The 27,836-nt window shown below is 40.3% G+C and overlaps 1 protein-coding gene across 3 annotated transcripts in view; it reads right to left on the bottom strand.

Annotated features, from left to right (window-relative positions):
- ETFA (electron transfer flavoprotein subunit alpha) overlaps positions 1-26,793 on the bottom strand; it is a 71,236-nt gene extending 44,443 nt beyond the window's left edge. Inside the window, exons 1-9 of one of the 3 annotated variants that reach the window (XR_006284286.1) lie at positions 26,627-26,793; positions 22,404-22,553; positions 19,966-20,047; positions 19,775-19,857; positions 17,356-17,455; positions 16,008-16,118; positions 14,736-14,837; positions 13,882-13,950; positions 12,087-12,169 (exon numbers count right to left, since the gene is read on the bottom strand). Coding sequence is in view for 2 of the 3 variants with exons in the window: in XM_027830503.2 (XP_027686304.1) it covers positions 12,087-12,169; positions 13,882-13,950; positions 14,736-14,840; positions 16,008-16,118; positions 17,356-17,455; positions 19,775-19,857; positions 19,966-20,047; positions 22,404-22,553; positions 26,627-26,665 (822 nt within the window). In the remaining variant the exon portion in view is untranslated. Of the gene's footprint in view, positions 1-12,086; positions 12,170-13,881; positions 13,951-14,735; positions 14,841-16,007; positions 16,119-17,355; positions 17,456-19,774; positions 19,858-19,965; positions 20,048-22,403; positions 22,554-26,626 lie in introns of all 3 variants that reach the window. The other 2 variants (XM_027830503.2, XM_007068362.3) reach the window with 2 other exon arrangements.
- Positions 26,794-27,836: the final 1,043 nt, after the last annotated feature.

The following is a 27,836-nucleotide window of genomic DNA, read 5'->3' as shown; positions in this document are numbered from 1 at the left end:
TCATCCCCAGCCCCACCCCAAAGCCCTCACACCCCTGCATCTCAGCCCTGAGACCCCTCCCACACTCCAAACCCCTCTGCCCCAGCCCACCCCCATGAATTTTGTTATGTGCACCAATATGAAGATGATGTATCACCTCCATATTGGTGCACATAACAAAATTCATTCTGCACATGGGTGGCAAAAAATAGAGGGAACACTGCCCAGTGCCCCAGAGGGACCCGTGAAGCTAAGTTGCCCAGTTTTTGGCTTCAGACCCACATAGCAGGGCTCAGGCTTCGGCCTCAGACCCACACAGCAGGGCTCAGGCTTCGGCTTTCTGCCCTGTACCCCAGTGAGTCTGATGCTGTGCCTGCTCACTGGTTTATTTTGGTGGACTCCCTGAAACCTGCTCATGGCTCCCCCCGGGGGCCGCGTACCCCCAGTTGAGAACCGCTGTATTAAACTATACCTATTTAGCTCATTCACTTTTTCCCACCTAAATCAATCGCTCCCATAAGCTAGATAAATGTTTTGTGAAGTTCCTCCAACCTGATGATAATGTATTTTTGGAAATATGGGGTAAAATCCTGGCTCCGTCCAAATCGATGGAAGCTTTGCCATCAAATTCAACAGGGCCAGGGTTTTACAGGCTGTGCTCAGACCTGAGTGCAGTACTCTAGAAGTGGTCACACCAGAGCCATAAAGGATTATTACCTCTGCTCTGTGACGTGTCTCAACATACACAATCCTCAGCAACAAAAGCTGTTTATGCTATCACATCACATTGCAAACTCTCATTTAATGGGTTTCAACTATTATCCCTAAGTAACTTTCTGAACTTCCTGCTTTCTCTCTCCCACTTAATCTTGTCATTATTTTTCTTCTGAAATATTAGTTGCAACCACCAATGACAAAATTATTCATAGATTCCAAGGCCAAAAGAGACCACTGTAATCATCTAGTCTGACCTCCTGCATAAAAAAGGCTGCAGAACTGCCTCCAAATAATTCCCAGATCATATCTTTTTGAATCAAAATTGAATGTTTTGTAAAATTGTCAGTGATGGAGAAGCCACCATGACCCTGGGTAAATTGTTCTAGTGGTTAATTACTATCACTGTTAGAAATGTCTACATTATTTCCAGTCTAAATTGGTCCAGCTTCCACAACCAGCCATTGGATCATGTTACATCTTTCTCTGCTAGACTGAAGGCCCGATTATTAAATATCTGTTACCAATGTAGGTACTTATCAACTGTAATCAAGTCACCCATTAATCTTCTCTTTATTGAGCTCCGTCAGGCTATCACCACATGACATGTTTTCTAATCCTTTAATCATTCTCATGGCTCTTCTTTGAGCCCTCTCCAATATACCAGCATACTTCGTGGTCAACCAGTGCTAAATACAGAGGTAAAATAATATACTTGTCTGGAGATTCCTGTTATTTATGCATCCAAGGATCACATTAGTTTATCCTTTTTGGCCATAGCATCACGTTGGGATCTCAGTCAGCTGATCTACCAAGACACGCCCCCCCCCCCTTTTTTTCTTTTCTTTTTTTTTTTTTTAAAGAGTTACTGCTTCCCAGGATAGAGTCCACAATCCTGTAAGTATGGGCTACACTCTTTTTGCCTAGATGTATACATTTAGCCATATTAAAATGCATATTGTCTGCTTCCGCCAAGCTTACAAAGCAATCCAGATTGCTCTCCATCAGTGGCCTAACCCTCTTCATTATCTACTACTCCTCCAGTTTTTGCATTATCTGAAACCTTTATCAGTGATGATTTTAGGTTTTGTTCCAGAATCACTGATAAAAACGTTAAATAGCAAAGGGCCAAGAACCAATCCTTGTGGGACACTACTGGAAACACACCAGATCTATGATGATTCTCTGTTTATAATTGCATTTTGAGACCTATCAGTTAGCCAGTTTTTAATCCATTTAACATGTGCCTATGTTAATTTTATATAGTTCTAGTTTGTTAATCAAAATGTTGTGCAGTACCAAGAAAGCTCCTGGAAACAAGTTATCTGAACCAGCTGACTTTAAAATGTCTAACTTCAGTAGGTGCTGTTTAACCTCCTCCCAAGATACTAGAGGAATTAAAAGTGTGTGTTACATCTCTTTTTCCCCACAAATACAAAACAGAAATATTCATTGAACACTTCTGGCTTTTCTGCATTATTGATAATTTAACATTTCCATCTAGTAACAGACCAATAACACTGTTAGAATTCTTTTTGTTCCTAATACACTTTTAAAAGCTTATTATCCTTATCTCTGCTGGCCACATCTCTCTCCTTGTGTTCCTTTGCTTCTCTTATCAATTTTCTACAATCCCTAGCTTCTGATTTATATTCATTACTATCAACTTCCCCTTTCTTCCTTTTTTATATACATCTGCCTTTACTTCCCCTCTAAACCAGGTCAGTTTTTTAACCAATATAGCCTTCTTCCTCAGCTGTGGCTTTTGATGTATCTAGTAAAGTATTCTTAAACAATTCCCAATCATTCATATTTTTCAGATTAAATTCTTCCTTCCAGCTGATTTGGCTCATAATTATAGTAGCACCTGAAGTCCTAGGGTCAGAGAATCCTGGCTACCCACTCCACCTCTCCCCTGATGTTGCTCACTGTTATCTCTCTGGCACACCTGGAGTCTTATTATAGGCTGTACCTCTGGAGGTGAGGCTACCTGCTCCATACATTCCAAAAGTGGAGTGGAATAGGTCACTGGGGTACCTGAGGACCCACATTCCCAACACAGAGATTTTGGGACCCCAGTTAGCCACACTCTCCCTACCCCAGCTGTGAAATAATATAAAATGTGTCTAAGGAGGTTAGAAAAAGGATCATGAAATAAAGTGAGTTTCAACACAGAAAAATGCAACCTATCATAGTTAAGGAAAAATAATCTCACTCCAGAGATTGTTAGGAGGAGATATTTCACGCAATAATGGAAAGAGACCCAGGTGCCTTGGTGTATAACAAAATCAAAGAGCAGCCTATATAGCATATGGTGGCTGAAAAAAGAAAATCCAACCTGTTTGTTTTTTTATAAAGAGGTCGTTCTCTATTCAACACTGAAGAGACTGCACGTAGTGTACTGCATCAATTTCTAGGCAAAAGATGTGGATAAGCTGGGAGCTGAAACTGGAGTTCTACTCGATTGTATTTAGGTTTTTATATCATGTTCATCACCACAGTATCTGAGCATCTTCCAGTAGTGCATTAAGCAATGTGACTATGCATGAGTCACATTTGTTCCAATCCTCCCCTGCAGAGGGGGGAAATATGTGCACTGGAAAATTGTTTTGGTAGGGGTTTTTTTATTATTATTATTAATTATTGTTATTAGAGCAACAAAAATGATTAAGGGGATGGGAGAACTTGCAAGAAAAGACTGGAAAAAAATCCCACTGAATAGTTTGGATACATGACAGCTAATGAGTACAGAACAATTATCTACAAGTATATGAAAAGTGTCAATATCAAAGAGAGAGGAGTTTTAGGGTAGTCCCAAGAGGAGATAATGGAACGAAAGGGCAAATGGATAGCTTCTTCTTAGTAGTGAGATCATTTTAGATTCTGAAGGGGCAGCTTTCATGGTTTTCCCAAGGACCACTCCACTTGCCATTTAAAACTAGAGAGGACTCCTTCAAGCAGAGGACATGCTGCTCTCCTTAGAATCATCTCTCCCAGCATTTGCTAGAAGAACAGTTTCAGCATCTACAGAGGAAGCAGGCTCCCATAGAGTTTCAGGAGACAAAGTCAGGAGCAAGAGGGGGAGAAACTAAGGGATACCATATTCTCCCTTTGAATACCTAAAGCAGCATCAGAGTATGTCTTTGGACTTGTATCCCCTCACATTTGCCCAGAGAAATGGAAGGCCTAGCCAATGGCAGCACAGCTCTTGTAGAAACTATGTGGCCATTGTGAAGACGATAGCTAAAGAGTAGCAGAGGGGCACCAAACCTCTGTGGGACCTGCTGATCTCTTTCCTGCAGATCTTTAAGGCTGGAAGGCCACATCACCTGCCTCTCCTATAGCTTCTCTAACCCTCATCCAGCCACCTCAACTTCAAAGTTTTGCAGGACATTATATAAGGTTTACAACAATTTGCTGGCCCTCCTATGCCCTCTATGTAGGAGCTTACAAGTTTAACAGCTTCAAAATTCAATAGCTTTGATAATTAAATGCTAGACTGAAAATTCTGTACTTGATAGAAAATCCTGCCATGTGTCAGTTCAAGAACAAGTCTACACACCATTATAGGACAGCAACTCTGCTAATGCTAATAGCTCAAATCTCCATGAAACACCAAGGTGTTCTTTTCTAAGTGGGATACTATCATAAATGGGACATAAGTACTTGTTTTCATGTATCTAAACAGTTGATAAAAACAGTATTTTATTTACCTACACACTATTTTTTTGTGGACATCTATGCAGGGGGGTATATTTTAATTACGTAAATTGAAGTCTCTGCTTCAGAACCAAATTCCCTTATCAGTTCTGCAAGAATAAGTTCACCTGGTTGGGAATGCAGTAAATTTTCCCAACTATATTAGTTTAATGAATATTTACAATAATCTAAAAAAGTCTAATAAATATTCAGACATTCACAAAAAGACCTTTAACAAATTGAGTATCCAAAACCATTTAACTTGAGTGTCCTAAAGATAGTTAAAAAAGAAAAAGAAAAAAAAAACCCTAGTAAAACAGGGACAGCACATGGTACTTATTTTAAGGAACAAATTCCATCCATTAGCAGAATTTTTACATGGTCAATGTAATAGAAGATGAGCGTCTTTTTGTAAACAACATATTCTTAAAGCAAAGAACACAAAATAAGGTTTCATGTCACTAATATTAAACTAAATTGGATATATAGGATTTTTCAATTAGAGAGAAGAATTTTAGCTTAAGATTCAGCAGACACATGCTACTGCTTATGCCTAACAATATTCTCTGAGTTCACAGATAATCTTAACACAACTTGCCTCCTTATCCATAAACTTAAATGCCCAGTAGGGGAGTTTTTATTTCGATATCAAGAGTTTCAGGAAAATACTGCTAGTGTAACAGACATTTGGAATCAACAGTAACAAAGTCTACATTAAACTAAAGTAATAAACCCCAATGTCTTAAAAAATCTGGGACAACAACTCAAAACTATACAAGAGCACCATTACCAAAGCTCCAGTCAACCAGAAAATGCACGAAACTCAAGAATGAAAATACATGATTTTACAAACACAAAGCTATTGTGAAAGTTAAAGTGTACCATGTAATATACTGCACAGAGCTAAGTCTCATGTCTATAATGGAACATTTGTATTCGCAAAAACAAAAGGAGTACTTGTGGCACCTTAGAGACTAACAAATTTATTTGAGCATAAGCTTTCGTGAGCTACAGCTCACTTCATCAACCTGTCATTATGCAAGGCACTGAAGTTAGCCATATGGAGTGGAAATCTAACTTCAGTGCCTTGCATAATGACAGGTTGATGAAGTGAGCTGTAGCTCACAAAAGCTTATGCTCAAATAAATTGGTTAGTCTCTCAGGTGCCACAAGTCCTCCTTTTCTTTTTCCCAATACAGACTAACACGGCTGCTACTCTGAAATTTGTATTTGAGTTTCTTATTCAACTAATTTCTCCAGTCACTGAAGAAAAGTGAAAGGTTTTATGGAAGTTTTCTAGGAACATTCCAAGAAGAATGTGTGTTTAAAAAACAATACAATTGGCCATATGGTCATGTATTAGCATATTAGCATTTCAGAAAAGCTCTTAACTGTGCAAAAAAAAAAAAAAAAAAAACTCATAAGGCTGTGGGGATTCACAGTGTGTCCCGTGATGCCTAGCTAAGCTGGGTTCTTAAATCTGTAGTCAGTCAGCCAAGGAAAAATTAAGGGTCAAGGACCAAAATTTCTCCCCTCTCATTACATTCACAGGAAAAAAAAATAAGGAGAGAAAAAGAAGTATCTCAAAGCATTCCCTGCTTCACCAATTAACAGGACGAAAGCACCTCCCCCACATTAGCAGGCAATAAGAAGCAAGACTCACACACTTCTTCGTCTGCCTCTAAGCTCTCAGAATTAGTCTCCTCCTTCCTAGTCCTTAAACAACAAACCCAATTCCAGATCCATCCCAGTCCCGCACTGGGGCTATGCAAGCAGCTATAAATAGAATAGCTAAAGCATACACTGAAACACTTTCCCCTTTAGAAACTAAAAAGCACAGAAAACCACAGACATCTCACACTCCAACAGTTTCTTGTAGCAGAGTCATTTCCTGCTTTTTACAACAAATACAGCTATGCATGATTTAAGTCAGAATTCAATTCTATCTAATCTGAGTGGAAAACTAAGAAGTCGAGTAATGTGATTAGTTAATATACAAGAATACTTTGTGACTGCATTCAAGTAAAAACTTTCAGAATATAAGGTACTATAGGTTCCTGCTAAACTGTCTTCATAGCAAAGGTTGCAGTCATCCCTTTCCGATGACTGTTCGGTATCCAGTACTCCTTTATTCTATTTCAGAGAATCCAATTATATTACTTTTCTAGGTGAACCTCCTCTTCAGCTACAAAGACACACTCTCTAGCTAAAGAACTGAAGTGACTACAAGCTTAAACTAGTTAACTTTCAGTAGGAAAGATTCATAAGAGGTCAAGTACATGCATTTTTAGACCTTCACATCTAAGGCCTGGTCTACATTATGAGTTTATGTCGGATTTAGCAGCATTAAATCGATTTAACCCTGCACCCATCCACACAAAAAGGTCATTTTTTTCGACATAAAGGGCTCTTAAAACCGATTTCTGTACTCCTCCCCAAAGAGGGATTAGCGCTGAAATCGACATTGCCATTTTGAATTAGGGTTAGTGTGGACGCAATTCGAAGGTATTGGCCTCCGGGAGCTATCCCACAGTGCACCATTGTGACCACTCTGGACAGCAATCTGAACTCGGATGCACTGGCCAGGTGTACAAGAAAAGCCCCGGGAACTTTTGAATTTCATTTCTTGCTTGGCCAGGCGAGCTCATCAGCACAGATGACCATGCAGTCCCAGAATAGAAAAAGAGCTCCAGTATGGACCGAATGGGAGGTACTAAATCTGATCGCTGTATGGGGAGAGGAATCCGTGCTATCAGAACTACGTTCCAAAAGATGAAATGCAAAATATTTCAAAAAATCTCCAATGCCATGAGGGACAGAGGGTACAGCAGGGACGCAACACAGTGCCGTGTGAAACTTAAGGAGCTCAGACAAGCATACCAGAAAACCAAAGAATCAAACGGACGCTCCAGGACAGAGCCCCAGACATGCTGCTTCTACACTGAGCTGCATGCAATTCTAAGGGGGGCCGGCACCACTACCCCACCCCTGTCCGTGGACTCTGATGATGGGGTACTCTGTGCCATGCCTGAGGATTTTGCGGACACAGAAGATGAGGAGGAGGAGGACAAGCTTGAGGAGCGCACACAGCACACCATTCTCCCTGACAGCCAGGATCTTTTTATCATCCTGACCCAAATACCCTCCCAACCCAACCAAGCCGGAGAAGGGACCTCTGGTGAGTGTACCTTTTTAAATATAATACAATTATAAAAGCAAACGTTTTTTAATGATTAAGTGGCCCTGAGGACTTGGGATGCATTCGTGGCCAGTACAGCTACTGGAAAAGTCTGTTAACGTGTCTGGGGATGGAGCGGAAATCCTTCAGGGACATCTCCATGAAGCTCTCCTAGAGGTACTCTAAAAGCCTTTGCAGAAGGTTTCTGGGGAGAGCAGCCTTATTCCGTTCTCCATGGTAGGACACTTTACCACGCCATGCTAGTAGCAAGTAATCTGGTATCACTGCATGACAAAGCCTGGCAGCGTATGGTCCCGGTGTTTGCTGGCATTCAAGCAACGTCCGTTCTTTATCTCTCCGTGTTATCCTCAGGAGAGTGATATCATTCATGGTAACCTGGTTGAAATAGGGGAATTTAATTAAGGGGACATTCAGAGGTGGCCATTCCTACTGGGCTGTTTGCCTGTGGCTGAAAATAAATCCTCCCCGCAGTTAGCCACGTGGTGGCGGAGAGGGGGGAAAAGAGGAGCCTTGGTGCTGAGCTGTTCACGTTTGGCTAGCAGGGATCTTCCCTGATACCAGCTACACAGTGGGGTGAGGGGTAAAGCAATTATTCCAGAGAATTGGATGGGGGAAGAGGGGGGTTAGTTTGGTTTCTACTGCTGCATGTTAACAGGAAAACTGCAGGACTAAATGGCCAACTCAACGTGCTTTGCTTGGTATGGGAGAGGAGGGCGCTGCTGTTCTGAAGGCTGCAGAAGCCGGAAGATTACGGCTTACCATGGCCGCCTGCAAGCCAAATTCTGTTGCCCGGCACTGCGTGTGTGAACTCTAATACCAAAGCCGCAGGCACTCAATAGAAGATGCAAAATGCGACCTTGTACCAAAATCATGTGCTATGTAATGTGAATAGTGTTGTTCATCGTGAAAGAGTATAGCCATTGTTCTGTAAAATGTATCTTTTCAAATACTTCACTCCCTTTTTTTCCTCCAGCAGCTGCAAATGTTTCAAGCCTCCCTCCTCCATCCCAAAGGCTATCTCAGATAAGGTGGCGAAAAAAAAACACACGTGCGATGAAATATTCTCTGAGCTCATGCAGTCATCCAGCACTGACAGCTCAGCAGAATGTGCAGAGGGACACAATAGCAGAGTAGAGGAAAGTGGCCGATGAACATGACGAGAGGTGGCAGCAGGAAGATCAGAGGAGGGATGAGGCAACGCTGAGGCTGCTGCGGGATCAAATGGACATGCTCCGGCATCTGGTGGAGGTTCATGAACAGCAGCCCCTGTTTAACCGCCCTCCCTCCTCCCCAAGTTCCATAGCCTCCTCACCCAGACGCCCAAGAACGCGGCACGGGAGGCTCCGGGCACCCAACCACTCCACCCCAGTGGACAGCCCATGCAACACAAGGCTGTCATTCAAGAAGTTTTAAAGTGGCCTTTTCCTTCCCTCCTACCCTCCTCCCACACCCCACCGGGGCTACCTTGTGAGCTATCTCCCTATTTTTATAATCAATTAATAAAGAACACATGATTTTTAAACGATAGTGACTATTTCCTTTGCAAGCAAGCTGTGATCGAAGGGGGGAGGGCGGGTGGCTTACAGGGAATTTAGAGGGAACAAATGGGGCAGTTTTTCATCAAGGAGAAACAAACAGAAGTGTCACGCAGTACCCTGGCCAGTCAAGAAACTGATTTTCAAAGCTTCTCTGATGCGCAGCGCTTCCTGCTGTGCTCTTCTAACTACCCTGGTGTCTGGTGGCGCATATTCAGCACCCAGGCGATTTGCCTCAACCTCCCACCCCACCATAAGCATCTCCCCCTTACTCTCACAGAGATTGTGGAGCACACAGCAAGCAGCAATAACAACAGGAATATTGATTTCACTGAGGTCTGAGCGAGTCAGTAAACTGCACCAGCGACCCTTTAAACATCCAAATGCACACTCTACCACCATTCTGCACTTGCTCAGCCTATAGCTGAACAGCTCCTTACTACTGTCCAGGGTGCCTGTGTATGGCTTCATGAGCCAGGGCATTAAGGGGTAGGCTGGGTCCCCAGGATAACTATAGGTATTTCAACATCCCCAACAGTTATTTTCTGGTCTGGGAAGTAAATCCCTTCCTGCAGCCATTTAAACAGACCAGAGTTCCTGAAGATGTGAGCATCATGAACCTTTCCCAGCCATCCCACGTTGATGAAACGTCTCTTGTGATCCACCAGTGCTTGCAGCACCATTGAAAAGTACCCCTTGCGGTTTACGTACTGGCTGCCCTGGTGGTCCGGTCCCAAGATAGGGATATGCGTTCTGTCTATAGCCCCACCACAGTTAGGGAATCCCATTGCAGCAAAGCCATCTAGTATGACCTGCACATTTCCCAGAGTCACTACCTTTGATAGCAGCAGCTCAATGATTGCATTGGCTACTTGGATCACAGCAACCCCACAGTAGATTTGCCCACTCCAAATTGATTACCAACTGACCAGTAGCTGTCTGGCATTGCAAGCTTCCACAGGGCTATTGCCACTCGCTTGTGAACTGTGAGGGCTGCTCTCATCTTGGTATTCTTGCGCTTCAGGGCAGAGGAAAGCAAGTCACAAAGTTCCATGAAAGTTCCCTTATGCATGCGAAAGTTTTAGAGCCACTGGGAATCATCCCAAACCTGCAACACAATGCAGTCCCACCACTCTGTGCTTGTTTCCCGGGCCCGGAATCAGCGTTCCACAGCATGAGCCTGCCCCAGTAACACCATGATCTCCAAATTGCTGGAGACCACGGTTTTAGAGAAATCTGTGTTTGTGTCCTCATCACCACGGTGCCATCGCCTCCTCGCCTGGTTTTTCAGGTGCTGGTTCTGCATAAACTACACAATAACACGCGAGGTGTTTACAATGGTCATAACTGCTGCAGTGAGCTGAACGGGCTCCACGCTTGCCGTGCTATTGCACCTGCTCAGGCAATCCAGGGAAAAGGGCGCGAAATGATTTTCTGCTGTTGCTTTCACAGAGGGAGGGAGGGTTGACTGACGACATTTACTCATAACCACCCATGACAAATTTTTGGTCCCATCAGGCATTGGGAGCTCAGCCCAGAATTCCAATGGGCAGCAGGGACTGCGGGAACTGTAGGATAGCTACCCACAGTGCACCACTCGGAATGTCGACCCTTGACATGGTACCGTGGACGCACACCACCCAATTAATGTGCTTAGTGTGGACACATGCACTCTACTTTATACAATCTGTTCCCAAAAATCGACTTCTGTAAAATCAGAGTACTTTCGTAGTGTAGACATGGCCTACGGTATGCAAGCATTATGGTACAAGATTCTTTCTTCAAATTAGTAACTCTAACCTTTTTACTATCAGTTCAGTTTGGTTAAATTCCAGTTTACATCAACTATTTTTAAAATGTATCTGTAAATTACAGTATATTGCATTTTTGACCTTTGATTTGGGACTACAGCTAACGTGGAACAATTCTTTCAATTAAAAAAAAGTTTTAAGTTTTAATTGCTCTATACAACTGCTTATTTTTAAAAGCATTTAAAGAAATAAGAGTAAATATAGCAAAACGCTGATAAAAGGTTTCTTAACTGTCTCATTTACATCCACATGGTTGCGTCAATTAAGATTCATTTATTGATAAAATAGTAAGCCTCGTCTATTCACTCCAAGTTATTTTGATAATTTAACTATGGTCACCAAGACTATATGAGTTTCTTATACCTTTTACAAGTTGGTGATGTGACCAGTCATCTGGAATGAGCCTTCTCCCTCCAAAAATTAGTCTTTTCTATTCCAACTTTTCATAACTGCCTCTAGGGCTGAAGATCAAAAAAGCTGAAAAAACACAAACTAGAGCCCTTGTCTCTAGAATGCACTCTAATGCTTCCATAATCCTTGACATTTATAAACCATTTCACAGCTGAGATGTCCCTGAAATAGCACTTTGCAATATAGTCAACATTCCTTATTTATCTCCCATAAACTTGTAATCCAACAGGCTCTGTGATGCTTGATGTTCTGGCATTTTCATCTGTTGCACAAGCTTTGCTTAGCACACAGTGCAACAATTCAGTAAGAGTTACCTAAGAGCTTAGAACACCACGTCATTACAGAGCTGTTCCTCATATGCACACTAAAGTGCCTAGCTACAAAATTACTAGTTAACAAAGTTAGATCATCCACAGAAGAAGACGACAATGCCAGCAATGATGGCATTCAGTAGGTCAATGACTTCTCCTTGAAAGATGCAAAGTATTCACACAGACATCTGAGGTAATCTGCAGAACATTTCAGGTGAACAGTAAGTGGAAAAAAGTTACACCAGGAGTTCTGCTGTTGTGACCTTAAAAATGCAAGGTGCCTTAAAAATGGATGCTGCTGCTAGATTCAATATTAAATCTTGACTCATTATATGCATTACATTAGAAATACATGATTATATTTTTATTAAATGACAAGGAATACATACAGTTCTCTTATGAAAAAGATAGGTATTTCCATACTTACTGGTGCTACTATTTTGCCTGTCTGTCCAACCTGCATGTCGTTGGGAACAAAGCCAGCATCAACTGCTGCACGGGAAGCACCAACTGGTTGAAAAAATATTTTCAGTGTTTTCTCTTAAAATATTAGTAAGCCAAATTTAGTTTGTGTATTAGCGAAGAGCCCCATGCAATGGCATGTATTTGAAAATTTCCCTCCTATGATTATATTCTTATAGTATTCCCTCTGTGCCACTGATTGAAATTTCCAGTTATTAAGTGCTAATGCATTTATAAGAAACAGGAAATCCCTACTCCTCCCACCAAAGAGTTGTATATTTAAATCTGGCAGATTTCCACCCTTCACTTTATCAAAAAAATATCTGCACACAAGTGCTTTCCCTTACTCTTCACCTACCTTGTATGATATGTTCGTATCATATCATGCTCCCATAGAGATAAGAGGTCAGTTATCATAAATGTTTTGCTTAAATTTGATTTTTTTCTTTTATTTGTAAACTAAAGTATCTAAACCAGGCATGGCCAAACCATGGCTCATAAGCCGCATGCAGCTTTTACAGTTAAAGTGCGGATCTCAGAGCCCCCCCTGGCCTCCTCTCATTCTCCGCCTTCCAGATGGCGGGAGGGAGCTTCTGCCTTGTGGTGGGGATAGGGGCTTCTGCCCTGTGGGCAGGGAGTTCTCAGGGCTTTAACCCCTCGTGGGGGATGCTGGGACTTGAGGAATGCCTGCTGGGACTTGGGGCTTCAGCAGGACCGGAGCCGAAGCACTGGCAGGCGTGCCCCGCAGGGGCAAAGCCACGAGCCCCAGCAGGCATGCCCCGCAGGGCTGAAGCCTCAAGCCCTGGAAGGCATGCCCTGCAGCTCTTGAACTTCTGAAGATTATCGTATGTGGCTTGGAGAGTCAGTAAGTTTGGTCAACCCAAGTCTAAACATTGCCTGAAAGTCAATTAACAGGTCAATTTAGAACAAAACCATGTTTGAAAATATCTGCTTATTATTGTTACATTTAAAATCTAAAAATTACTATCACTGAATAAAGAAAAAATACTGTTTTACTTCGTATATTTTGCCACCACATTATGCAGAGTCAGTTTTTCCTGTTTGTATCATAGATTAACGGAGGGGAAAGACTTTAAAAAATAAAATAAAATAAAAAAGAAAATCTGACTGTAAAAACCACAAAAACTGTCAGGGGAGCTCTGGTGCAGATGCAATACCTAAAACTATTTTTAACTCACTTTTTTTAAATGGACGAGATTAAGTTAAAGGGTACCCCTTTTAGTGACAGGCCACCTCATCTACCCAAACAAAATACTAAAATGTTACAATGTCCAATATTAATCTTTGATTTTTTTTTAAAACCATGAACAGTCACAAATTTACATTTAGCAAAGACATTCATAATTATACTTTAATGTATTCCATTTTAATTGACTGTCTGCATTTGAATACCTATGCTGTAAAAAGCAAAGGAATTTTGAATCCAAAACTTTAAGTGATATTGCCATTTAAAAATACATATGAAAAATTTCCCCTTGTTGAGTTTTTCTGCTTACAAGGTACTATTCGGATATGCCACCAAAACTCATACAGCCTGAAGAAAAGAGAGTGTTTCCTTTTTACAGTGTTAAGATGCCATCAATGGCAAAGACGACCATCATGGGTAGACAAAAAACAATTTTACATCAGTAGTTGGATGGGATATTTAAAGACAATCAAAAAACACTAATGCTATCAAGCCTTGTTCTTTTGTGTCTGTTTCAAACACCCACAATCAGAACAAGAAAAAAAATTTTTACCTGCAGCATGCAACTGATCTGCAAGGTCATATAACAGTTTGAAGTTGTCACCACTCTTCAAACCTCGCCCTTAAAGGTAAAAAAAAAGAAGGAGACATTCAATATTCTGTTCAAATACCTTGTAATAGAGAACATATGCATACATGACACACATTACTAATACTCGTATTCACAGAGGCACTCAAGTACTTTTTGCAAAGGGTACTTTTGACATTTTACTCAGTTTTTAGCACCCCTATGCATCTTGAAAATAAAATTTTAAATTCATACAGATTTTGCTCTGTTCCATTTGATTAATATGTAGTTATTTCTTATCCATGCATCAACATTGCCCTGTCTTGTTTGCCTCTTTATTTGTCAACAGCATCATCAATTCTCTCTAAAGTCTGGGAACAGAATTTGTCATCAATTTGTGCTCCCTCTGCTGGCTTTAGTTATATAGCTCTCCTATTACAGAGCAAAAAATAAATAAAAATACATCATGTAGCTTTTTATTTTCTTGCTTGGGGTAGTGCAATGAATTTTTAAACTAACAGATAATTCTTGAGCTATTGTACACTGGTTGTACTAATTTTAATGTAGGTCACATTTTGATCTAAAAATATTTGCATGCATCTCTTTAAATTTGCAGAATTGCTAAATGTGATGACAACCTTAAAATATTTGTCAGCATTTGTTACAAGCTTTCATAGTTTGCTGTTTACATGATATAGAGCATCTGCCCTCTTCCCAAAGAGAGCCACATGCTGTAAATAAAATAATATCTAGACATAGTGAAACAGGTCAAAGATGGAGTTCTGCTACAGCTATTAGTTTAACTGAAACTCAGCACTAGTTAAATATTATCTACTTACCACCTGATACGACCACCTTTGCACTCGTGAGCTCTGGCCGATCACTTTTTGTTAGCTTCTGCTCAATCCATTCAGACTGACCAACTGGTGATGGAGCCGTTACTGCTTATGTCACAATATTTTAAAAAGTATGTTTCTTAATTTTTTAAAACTGCAATATTTTTTCTGCTTTAAGCTAAAGTACTACATAAGAAACCAAGTGAACAGGAATCCATTCCAGCACTGATTCTATTCATATGCCTCCATAATAATTCTTTTCATAATTGCTCTAGTGTCTTTGAACTACAAGTCCATTTATTAGCCACTAAGATAGCTTACCTCCATATTCATACTTATATATCATTTAAATTTTATTTGTAGTACTACATGCAAAGTTTACTGAAAACTATTTTCACTTTGCGTATTAAACTGGACTAAAATGAAGGTTTGTAATATACACACATAGTGTATCTCCCCAGCAGAAGCAGCTCAACTATTATTAAAAGAGAGAGAGTCAAGCTGGCTAAGTGATGTCATGACAGTGTAACATGGTAATATTCATTGATCAGAGTTGAGTTGACAAGGTCAATGCTGGGGAAGGATTCAGAAGCGGTAGCTCAACTTCCCTGAATATTATCATTAGGAGAAAAAGCAATACTTATCATGGCACTACTGACTCCCTCTGGCAGATGTATGGAACAGTACTGAATGGCCCCAGACCAAGAAAGGACACTTGTGACTAGGGCCTTGTCTGTATTCAAAGTTGTACTGGTTTCATTGAAAGTGTTATTTTGAACTAGTTTATTTAAAACTGGTGCAAAACACATCTGGGATATTCGATCTGATTTAAATCTGTTTATCAATTTATTTTTACGTGATAAGAAATCAACTTAAGCTAAATTGATATAGAACTGGATTAAATCAAATTGTGGATGTTCACACTGTTTTGCACCAATTTAACCAAGTTCGTTTTTAAAGCAATTTAAACTTAAACTGGTTCAACTTTAAATATAGACAACTTGTAAGACTGCTGCAGCACAAGGCCAAAAAGCAGGCATAGTGAGTGAAATAGTTACTTGGTATTAAGACAGGTGTGATCAGAAGAGGAGAAAAGGCAGATGGACAGACAATATGTTCTTTCCTTTTCTGGCAAAACTAAAAAGTACGAGCTCTTAAGCACAATACAAAGATTATGATCATTAGTTTACTTTGATAAGAAACGTGATAAACTCAAGTTATGCTTTGCACAAAACTAAAACCAAAAGATGAAAATATATCGAATGAAGCACCCACCTTTTTCTACACTAGCACTACCACCACTCACTGGTGCAGCTTCAAAAGAGGTTCCCCGTACAGAAAACACTTTTACTTTTTCATCACACTTCACAGTACACAGAGCATTTCCTAGGAAAGATAGCATTTTGCAAAAAAACAGAGCACAGAGTATCAGTGAATCACAAGAAATACTAGCGCTTCTAGCAGAAAATGCAGTGTAAAAAAAACCACACACAAAGATTATCTCCCTAAAATTGCAGTTTTAGGTCACCAAAATTAGAAAATCAGGAGGCTTAAAACTGCATTTTACAAATATTTTAACATTTCCTTCCTATCACACAAGAGTTAAGAAACATGCCAGTATGCAGAGGGTGCCTTTCCCCTTTCTGATCAGAGCACCATGACTGCATTCAAATGAGCTCTCCACTTTTAGGTATTTTTAACATTTCAAAGATCAGGATTGTAACTTCATAACAGAATACGAAAAGCCTCCATTTCATGAACAGGCCGTTTAAACTGTCACATGACTTAATCAAGAGAGAAAAAAAATCAATCCCACTACACTAAACATTTGGTTTTGGATATCTTAAGTGACTTAAATCTCTCTCAGTTGGAGGTGTTGGGAACAGTGAAGAGGAAAGAAAAGCTAGAATATCAGCTACCCATTTAAAAAAAAAAATCTTAAACCTATGAATTACAAGGAAGCAACTTTAAAATACACTGCAATTCATCTATGTCATGTCTCAAATGCAATATCACAATTATCACAAGATACCATGTAGGCTAAGGAAAGAAAATCCTTTCACAATAAAATTTAACAAACAGGCTAATGAGCTCATGTCTCAATTTAAAAAAATTAAAACAGGATCAGACAGGCATTAGAGAACTATGATTGAAGCAAAGATTGCAAATAATTACTAAAGAAAGTCAATTAAATATTACAAATAATCAGATCAATGTCTACATAACTAAGAAAAATAACCTTACGGATATCTGAAATCAGAACTAATGCTAGCCATATTAAATAAAGTCAGACTGTTATCTGAATGTCTTATATTTTGCAAAATCTGTTCAGAAATACATTAACAGAGAAATACAATATGTATGAAAAACATCACCAGAGACTGGTAATTAAAATGCTAGTTCTGCTTTCTGAGCTGCAATCCTATAGTACCAAGTGACATTCCATGTGTTTTCACAAAAATCACTTCTGTTTTTTAGTTTCATTCTGGTTACCATAGTGATTTAGGACACTATCCTGAAATTCCTTACACATCCCAAGTTGTACTAATGGGAGTTTTGATAACACAGGTAAGCAGGATCAGGTTGTTATTGTACAGCATACACACAGTCTTGTATTGCTCACCTGCATAAATAGTTCTCACAAAAGTGTCAGGTGATTTAATTTCAATGATGTCAGAAACAGGGGCAACATCAAGTTTAGCTGCCACTCTGGGAAGAAGATTCTAAAAAGTTAAATGAGAAGTTAGCAAAATGTTCTAAATGCTGACAGGTTGTACCCTAAATATGTAAGGAAAGTTAAAATAAATCTGTTTGGCATATGAACTATAATTAAGATACATTCAGTGCCCTAATTTTAACTTTTATATAATGCTGTGTGTGAGGAGGCGCACACACAACCATAGTCTTCTAGTATGGCTACTCATGTAGCCTTTGCAGTCAAATGAAAGGCCATTATTGTAACAACATTAGAAATTTTATGAGACTTACAGTAAGTAAACCCTTAATTCAATATGTTGAATTATGATGCTTATTTGCTTTAATAGTTTAAAACTGAATATAGATGCCATTTGCTCACAAAATTGACAGTTATGGATTGCTGGACTTTGACGAGTACTTTTTTTTTTTAAAATGTATTTCGAAGTTAGTTCCCAAATACCAAGACTGAGGAACAAATCTGTATTTGAGCAGACAAAAAAAACCACCAACTGACAAGATCTTAAAATTACAAAATTTAAAAGACTCTTTTTTAGTATATAGCTGACTACAAAATGTGTACTTAGCATCCTCCCTGATGTTTTTAAATATAGAAGCAGCACAAATCTTATATGTAATAAGGAGTACAAGGGTTAAGTTCTTCCTCCTGACTTGGTACAACATGCACAAAATACAGACACGTTTCTGGTACCTTTAGTCATGTTAAGTAGTACCTTATTACAGGAATAGGTACACTGAAATTTACTACTCAATGTGAACAAAGAGGTCAGAGTTAGACCTTAGGAGAATAGGCTCTTCATACAAAGATCTTAGAACAAGAAAGCTTAAGCTACCATTTTTAGCCAGCTAAATATCAAGTCAGAGCTCCCAAGAAAATTTGCATTGGGACAAAAAGCATCTAAAGATCTCTATGAATGAAACTAAATCACGTATAAAGACTGATACTGATTGTAAGTGAAAGCTCATCTAAGGGCAGCCAGATCAAATTATTCATGGAATCCTTATGTGAAAGACAAAAGTATATATATTGTGACAAAGTTCCTCCTCTGCCTTGGTGGGTCCTGCGCTTATTGGCGGATTTGCTCACCTCAGAGGTTTACAGCAGCCCTCAGTTTGGTCACTTTCGTGGCTCAAATCTGCCATTCATTCAGTTAGCCTCATCACTGGCCAGCATGGGGAAAGGAAGAAGAACAATCCCAGCAGACTCTGCTGATCCACCTAGTGGATCGGGGAACAGGCCAGAGACCTTCCCCTCTGGTGAAACCCACAGTCCAGTTCAACTCCTCCGGTATCAAGTAGGCAGTTGGGGGAAAATGGAGGGATGGGGGGAACCCGGGCCAGCCCTCTACTCCAGGTTCCAGCCCAGGGCCCTGTGGGTTGCAGCTGTCTACAGTGGCTCCTGTAACAGCTGCGTGACAGCTACAACTCCCTGGGCTACTTCCCCATGGCCTCCTCCCAACACCTTTTTTATTCTCACCACAGGACCTTCCTCCTGGTGTCTGATATTGCTTGTACTTCTCAGTCTTCCAGCAGTACACCTTCTCACTCTCAGCCTCTTGCGCTTCTTACTCCTCGCACGCATGCCACAAACTGAAGTGAGCTCCTTTTTAAACCCAGGTGCCCCGATTAGCCTGCCTGTCTTAATTGATTCTGGCAGCTTCTTGATTGGCTGCAGGTGTTCTAATCAGCCTGTCTGCCTTGTTTCCAGAAAGTTCCTGATTGTTCTGGAACCTTCCCTGTTACCTTACCCAGGGAAAAGGGACCTGCTTAACCTGGGGCTAATATATCTGCCTTCACTCTCCTGTAGCCATCTGGCCTGACCCTGTCACAATATATTTAAAAAAACGGAGTTAGTGGTTTTCATGCACAATTTAAAAAAATTTTTACACTCTAGTCTGCATTACTCCATAGACATGTGTAAAAAAAACCAAAACAGTTTAGTGCTAAAAGCCATGCATGCTTTCCTTCATCAATGCAAACCACACAACTGAATAGAAAGAAGCTAATTTTTACTTTAAAGTAAGAGCTACCACAGCTAGCTTTTTATACTATTCTCTCTTTTCAGAAGGCATAATGGTTTCAGATCTCTAGTTCCTATTTGTTTTATTAAACATCCACATAGAAAGCAAAATTTATACTACGACTAATAAATTAAAATTGAACATTTGCTTTAAATTGCTTTTTTACACTGTTGTAACATTTCAGAAAAGTCCAGCACGGCTACAGAATATATGAAAAGTCTTTCACCGATTTCCGACTCAAACTTACGTGTAATGGGCTCTTAGCCTCTTACATGCTACAGATTTGTGTTTCTCTTATCTGCTCACCTTCCCAAAGGCAGATGCTCCAGCACAGATGTGTGTGTAATTAAACTGTTTTTGAGTTGCCAAAATCAATGGAGTCAGCTCCTCTGAGGAAAAATATATGTCACAATTTACAACAGTCTCATTTATGTTTTCATTGCTAAGAATGACACCAGACTATTTTTGGCCAACAGCTGTATACAAATAATGCTCACCTGGTAGAAATCCTTTGTATACATCATGCTGAGCCACTAGAACTCTTGCAATGCCCTGTACTTTGCTGAGCTCTTCTGCTACCTATGATTACAAAAATATTAGTAGTAGTAGTACACCAACACCTAGAGGCCCAAATGAGCTTGGGACCCCAGGGTGCTAGGCACTGTGCAAACAAATAGTAAGAGAGTGCCTTCCCCAAAGAACTCACAATTTAAATAGAAAAGACAAAGACAGGAGTTAAACAGAAGCCTAGATTTGCCCGAGGTCACACAGCTGGTCAGTGACAGAATTCACTGGAACAGAACACAGGTCTCTGACTCCCAGTCCAGTGCCTATACATTAGGCTATGCTGCCTCTCCAAAAAAAAACAAAAAAAAAAAACCACACACATATTTTTTAAATAAGACAAAAACTGCAAAAGAAACCATCATAAGACATGTTGGCCTCATGTAGTAGCGTGCAATAACCTTATGTTACTACATTGGAACTACATTTCTCAACAGGGGTGGGACAGCGAGCCTTCAAATATTTCAGTAATTATAGTAAAACTGAAATGCCAACAATGCCATACACTCAAATTTGGCCTAGTCACTCCTTGTTGTGATGAAGCAGTGGGCAGGGCAAATTTGAATGAAAGGCACTGCTATCTGGTCATGGAGGGGCCTCCAAGTTCAAAAACAATTCTAAGGTGGGATCAGAGTTAAAAAAGGCGGAGGAGAACCCCTGCAAGATTTATAATAAAACTGATCAACAATTACTCTTAAAAACAGTCAGCTTATTGCTTCAACTGATTTAATCTAATTATTCAAGAGCTTAATCTTACTTCCTCTGAAATCAATGAGTTTTGCCATTTATTTCAATGATACAGGCCCTATGTTACAAGTGCTAAGGAAAACAAGCGGTTATGTAGTCCTCTTGTTAATTACAGCAGAAATCGTTTGTACTGAAGTCTGACATCATTAGCTGTCGAATTGCTGTAGGCTTCAGATCTGCAGTTATGTTTTTGCTATATTATAGACACAAAAGCAAATTTTAAGCTACAAAAGGGTTGTTGCAAATCAACTGAGGTAGACTGATAGAACTGTGTTAAGACACTTGCATTGCCCCAAACAACACTACTTCCTTGCTTTCCTGAAGACCAGTTTTACCCCCCAAAACTAGGGTTGTAAGAGAGAAAACCAAAGTGGCCACTACATAACAGTTATCTATGTATTGTAACTTTTTTGTCCCATCTGTACACATTCTTACAATTTTAAAAAGAAAGTTCACCTTACATGCAGTATCATTTTCTAAAATAACTTGGTCACCACCACACACAACACACGGAGTATTGAAAGAGAACAAGTTTCACCCATCACATTTTAGTTATGAGTGCAAAAAGTCTCCAAAATAAAAGGGGTGCAAATGGAGGCGTTACAAAACGTGAACCAAACAGATTATTCTCAAACTCAGTAAATGTTTGCTCTTGGTCTCAGACCTAGGATGTCAGGTTTTAAATTTAAAACCAGTCTTTACAGTCTAGTTATAATCCCTTCTCCTGAAATTTGCAATTGGAGAGGATGCCACAACTTTAATGTCACTTGCCATGTGTATGGTTCTCTGCCTAAGATAAAACTTATCACTACAAGAGAAACATTTCAGCACTAACTCAGTTTAATTTTACAAATTATCAAACATGATCATCATCACTTCCAGAGTCCTTATGAAGTTAAAGTGTATTGACGTGTAGGTGTCAGTGCTATTCTCAAAATCCTTAGTGACAATGTAACAAAACTGGTATACTATAGACTCTTGAGATGATTCAAGCAACAGTACTGGCAAGCACACAAGGCATTAGTTCTCTAATGTGTAGCATGCTTTTAAAGTCAGGAAACACTAACATCTTAATCATACATTGTAAACACATCCTTACATTAGTAACACCTTTGTTAATTAACAGTGAGATTTTTAGAAGTTCTATTTATCATTCTGTATGCTCCGTTTACTTTTTGACGTTTTCACAGAATGGACAATAAAAGTCAGTTAAACAAGTTTTGCTTTCAGATTCTTAGTGCTGTAATACCTGGATTTCAAACTTTACAGGAGAATATTTGTTTTAAAATAGCTATTTAAACTGGAATTTTAACATTTCTACTGGCCTTGGGATTTACAAAAACTTCATTTAAAAAAAAAAAAAAACACACCGAATTTAAGTTGAGAGTCCCTTTTAGCATGGTCTCTTATTTAAAAAAAGAAAACATACCCTATATGCATATTTTCAGTTTAGAAGAGCAACAGTTTAAATGCAGGACATTTCCTTGGGACTAGTGACCATTGGCATAGCTCCTCCTACTTGGACATCATTCTTGAAACTGACCCAAGTCTTGTCTGGTTTACTTAATGGTAGTCATTACTTTGTTTAAACACATCTAGAAAGAAAAATAATCAGGTTTCTTACCTTGTCACAGTTGGTACCAGCTACTAAACAAGATACTTCACCTCCCAGCCGCTTTGCTGCAGTGATAGCATTTAGCGTAATGGGTGTAAGAGACTCATTTGTGTGTTCAGTGATTACCAATGTACTCTGAAATCGCTGGAGCAATGAGGGCTTAAAAAAGGAGAGAGAAAAAACACAGGGTTAACATTAAATGTGGAAGGAACAAACAATATTTTATAGTATTTTACAAAGACCACCCAATGGCTTATAGAAAGCATTTCACTTGTACAAAACTACATTAACCAGTACCGCTGAACAGACCAACTGAACTAACAGATATTTTTTAATAAAGTAGTTTGAAGGTACCAGGCACTAAGCAAGTGACAATCTTCTGAACTTCAGGCTATATACTGCATAGCCATTTTGAGGGGACAGGAAGATACTGGTCAGGACTAGTGATAATTTCATAAACTAGATTTTTTAGGTCAATTGATCAGCCTGGTTAAATGCCTTAAATGGTTTGTTCAGCACATGGAAGTAATTTAAGAATTTGGATGGTTGTAGGATGAAATCCACAAGGGAAAAAAGCAGGACACAATGGGAGGGAATCAGAGGACACACTGCTATAAGGCAAGTAGATAATTATTTGCTTGAAACAATAAATATTTTTTTCAAACAAAGCTTTGACTAAAATCCTAGTGAAAGAACCTGTGCTTATTTTATTTTTTAAAAATACTGTATTCTTACTTTGCCTTTATTAATTGTTGGGAATTGTGAAAACAAACTAATTAGAATCTTAGGCAGGTTTGCAATCTAAAGACACCATGATAAAAAAGTCTATTGGACTGTATCAGACTTGAATCTAAGTAATATATTTTATTTTAAAATGTTCAACCCTTTTCTGATTATTCAAACAATATCCCATCACAGTCCAATATGGCTACTTGAAATAATCACTTGACCAACCTACCTACTATCCCCTCCAGTCATTCATTAGAACTAGTTCTGGAGTACTTCACAAATCAAAACAAAATTGCAAAAACAGAAAGAGGATCAAACTGAAATGAAACAAAGGATTCTAAACGTTGTTACTTTGTTTCACTATGTTTCACTAATACTTCAGTTTAGTTTGACTACAGCCTCTTCATACAAGAGGTTAATTTAGCCAAGCACTGGCCTCTCACAAATGATACACAAAATCACAGAACACTATTGCAGGTAGCCTTTTTGATTAACTACATGGATTGGCTGCCTAACAAAGTGCATTAAAAAAAAAAAAAAACCTGCATTATTTTCCAAAGGATTTAAATCATGATATATTTAAGACTCTCCCTGACTATCAACACATAAGACCACATAAAATAGTAACCAGGTATTTCCTGCACACCTAGTGCCACATAGCCCCACAAGGACAATGCACCCAAGAGGATCCTCCAAGATCTTCATTACTGTATGGGAGGGTACAAGGGAAGAGGTATCAGCTGCCTTCACAGTGCCACTTCTTACCCCTGCTTCGAGAACACTCCCTAGAGTCAGGGACCTGTTAGATTCACTCCCTCTGGGGCACCTGGGATTGGCCACTGTCAGTAGACAGGATACTGGGATGGCATGGCCGGCTCCAGGCACCAGCGAAGGAAGTAGGTGCCTGGGGCAGCCAATAGAAAGGGGCGGCATTCCGTCAGTTATTGGGACGGCACATCCAGGTCTTCGGCGGCAAGTCCTTCATTCATTCCCTCCTTTCCACTTCGGCAGCAGCTCAATCGGGGGTTTTTTGTTTGGGTTTTTTTTTTTTCACCGCTTGGGGCGGCAAAAAAGCTGGAGCTGGCCCTGTGGGCTGAATGGACCTTTGGTCTGATCCAGTATGGCCATTCTTATGTTCTTATTTATTAGAAAAATCAAATACTGGTCTATTAGGCATGAAGAAAAAATACAAATTACATTTATGCTATCTTTCATCCAAGGATCTCAAATATTTTTATAAAAAGGTGGGAAATAGTATTGAATTTATAGATATGTTGAGTCCAAAATAGATCTAAGAAGAAGATCTTTTGTGCAATAAAAAAAGCATAATTTAAATTTGAAAAAGGTCATCAGCTTTTACCCTCCAAACTTTAAGGCCAAGACAAGGAGCTGGAAGCAGCACAAAAAGAGTGAACTAACATCCAAAATATTTTTCTTCTCTGATGTCACCCCATCATAGAGAGAGAGACCTAGTAGGTTTTTTGCATCCCCATTTGGGTAAAAATACCAATACTGAGCATTTACATGTTTGTAAACTTTAAAAACCCCAACAAAAACAGAAAGTCAGAAATACGTAAGGCATAACTTTATCCAAACAATGTGAAGTATCATTATTTTAACTCTCTAACGTGTAACCTGGAGATAAAGTACCCACAGAACAATGTTTTACAAAGGTATTAGAGCACTAATTTAAGACAAAAACTAACGGAGTCATTGAAATACTAATATCATATAGCCATCCTACCACCAAAGTGCCTTACCTAGAATGTCTTACCAACCATCCCTATTTACCTGTAGGGGAGTAAGTGGAGTTTTCCTTAGCACACATTAGAAATCAACTGGTTTTGGATATAGGACCTGTGGCTGCCTAATTTTAGTAAGTTTCTTCTACCATTACTTTATTATTTAGATATTTGCAGGATTCTTCATTCAGAAAAGAGCTCCTCTGAAATGTATGACGTCTCTCGATTATTTTCCCCCCTTCCAACAAGATACCCTATCTTGCAGCGGACACCTCTATTAATCTAATTTAAGACTATGACCGGGTTTATCAGTAGTTTCTCCATTTTAAATATATCCTAATTGGTAAAAGTAGCTTAATAAAAGTTGCATTAAGTAGAAAATTATATTCTAGAATGCCTCAAATTGGTTGTTTCCCTGATTTTTTAGAGGCACTGAGACCTAGATGACATAAAAAGAGGAGGCAAATGTGTTTTACTACCAATGGAGAGTCCAGGATTTTAGTACAGAAAGAAAGTCACCAATATTTGCAAATTCCTTCTCACATGACCTCACAAAACTTCACTAAAATCAATTGGTCACAACTTCATTTCAATCAGTGGAGTTGCATCCACTTGCAACAGTGGTGAATTTGGTCTTTTACGTCTGTTTAGTTTCAACTGAACTGTAGAACAAATAGATTACACCCTATCTCTATATAAACAGGCCACTGGAGCTTCCTCTGCAGTTAGCAAGTTGAAAGTCCAGGTTCCTTGGCATTGTTTTGTGCTCTTATTTACAAATCTACTTTACTGTGGTACTAAGGCATATTCCCACTCACTGCTATTTTTATCAACATGACATTTTATAAACTCTTAGAAGATCCAGTCACTAAAACCAAGAGTCTTTTAGAGCTGCAGCAAATTTATTTTCATTCATCAATGGGCTACACAAGGTTTTTAATCACTGAAAATGAGAGTCCTGGATTCCTGCTCGGAGTAAATGCAGACCAGGACAACTTTTTAGACTTTTGCTATTAGATAAATGTCTTATTTGATGGGAACCATTATTTGAAGTGAGATAAAAATACATCTCCATAGACCGATTAAGAACTTGTCAAGGATTTCCAAAGTATGAGAGGGGCACTCTTTTGCATTATGCAACATAAATTAGACCAAACAAACCTCTTGCTCTACCTTTTCCTCACTTGTGCTGTCATAAATGATGCCCAAAACCTACCAGTAATCAACTGTTCTTCAAGTCCACCAAGGGCATGGTAAGATGTCACAACAGCCTTAGTTTGCAGCAAGGGAGATTTGGGTTAGATAGTAGGAAAAGTTTTCCAACTCTAAGAAGAGTTAAGCACTAGAACAGCTTCCAACCCCCCCAGCACTGGAGGGTTTTGAGAACAGGTCGGACAACCCCCTGGCAGGGATGGTCTGGGTTTACTTGGCCCTGCAGGGGATGAACTAGGTGCCCTCCTGAGCTGCCCGCCAGCCCCAGGCTGTGGCTAGGACCGCGGGCAAAGGGCGTAGAGCCCTGTGGGCGGCTGGCGTCTCCCTGGCTCTGGGTGACCTTCGGCCCAGTCCTAGTTGCGGGGCCACCGGGCCGAGCCAGGCAGCTCCCCAGGACGGACAGGGTGGGGGGAAGCCGGCGCTGAAGCGGGACCGGCCGTCTGGGCCCCAGGAAGGGCTCCAAGGGGGGAGGGGCGGCTCCCCCGCCCGGCGCTGAAGGGGTGCCGCTGCTCCCTGCAGAGTGGGCCCCGACCGCCGCGCCGCACTCACCGCCCGCCTCAGGCGCCGAGCTCCGACCGCCAGGAACATGGCGACTCCCTCCGGGACCCTCTCACCCCGCCCCAGCAGCACCCACCCGAGCCGGCTGGGCAAGGCGGCGATCTCGCGAGAGCTGCTGAGGGACAACGCGACTTGGAATCCTGCCTTCCCCCATTGGCTGCGCGCGCAGCCAATCAGAGGCGGCGGGAAGTTTCTTGGGCTCTTTGGATTCCTAGGGCGGCGCGCGTAGGGGGGGGGGATGGGGAAATGCAGCTCGAGGCGGACTCCAGGCCCGATAACACAGCAGCCCCCAGGCCCTGCCATGGCTGCGCCTTGATGCAGCCTTGCAGTCCATGGGTCAGTGTGTGCCGTGCATCGCTCATATTCAGGGGAGGAAAAGTTAGCAAAACTAGACTTGGGCACAAATCGAGACCCCAGCTTGAGAAACGGTTAGATTCACAGCCAAAAACGTACAGCTTGGACCTACCTACAGTCAGCACTCAACTCTGTCTGCCAGGGACGTCCTGGAGCATAGAAAGTGGGCTCCCAAACAAGATTGCCTGCTAAACACCCTTCATGCTCCTTCTGCAATTAGGGTGATTAAGCAACTCAAACTCTCCATTAGTTCCTGGATACAGGCCAGCAGTTATAGCAAAACGAATATCCAACTGATCCCAGCTTTGCATATGTCCAAAAAATTAAACTTGAAATTGGGGGGAGGGGCATGATCCCATTAACCACATGGATGTAAACTTCATGAAATTAGTTCTTTGTATTACATAAGCCAAATATAAAGATTCCTGTTTGTGATCTTAAGTGCACACACACAAACTTTTCTTATTTTTACATTCTTTAAAAAAAAAAAAAAAAAAAAAAACACACACACACACAACACACATTTCCACTGCTGCGAATACAAATGTTTCAGAACTAGCCTGAAACTTACAGGCAGAGACAAAGATGATCTAACAAACATTTCTGGCATCTTAAATAGTATCATATAATATACATGTATGCCAGTTCCATCCTGAAGGGTCTAAATATGGTTCCCAGGCATCACTTAGGAAAGGAACCTTTGTGCTAATGTTGGAGAAGAAAGCTATCCGCTTTATGGACTGGGCTCAGAAGCCAAGAATGGGAAGACTAGAATGGATTTGTCCAGCAACTGAACAAGAACCATACTGTCTATGACAGGATCCAGATGGCACGGAGCACAAATGGA

This window comes from Chelonia mydas, chromosome 10, assembly GCF_015237465.2.
Source record: "Chelonia mydas isolate rCheMyd1 chromosome 10, rCheMyd1.pri.v2, whole genome shotgun sequence".
NCBI lineage: Eukaryota > Metazoa > Chordata > Testudines > Cheloniidae > Chelonia > Chelonia mydas.
The sequence above is the reverse complement of the archived record's forward strand: the minus strand, read 5'-3'. Positions and strand labels throughout refer to the sequence as shown.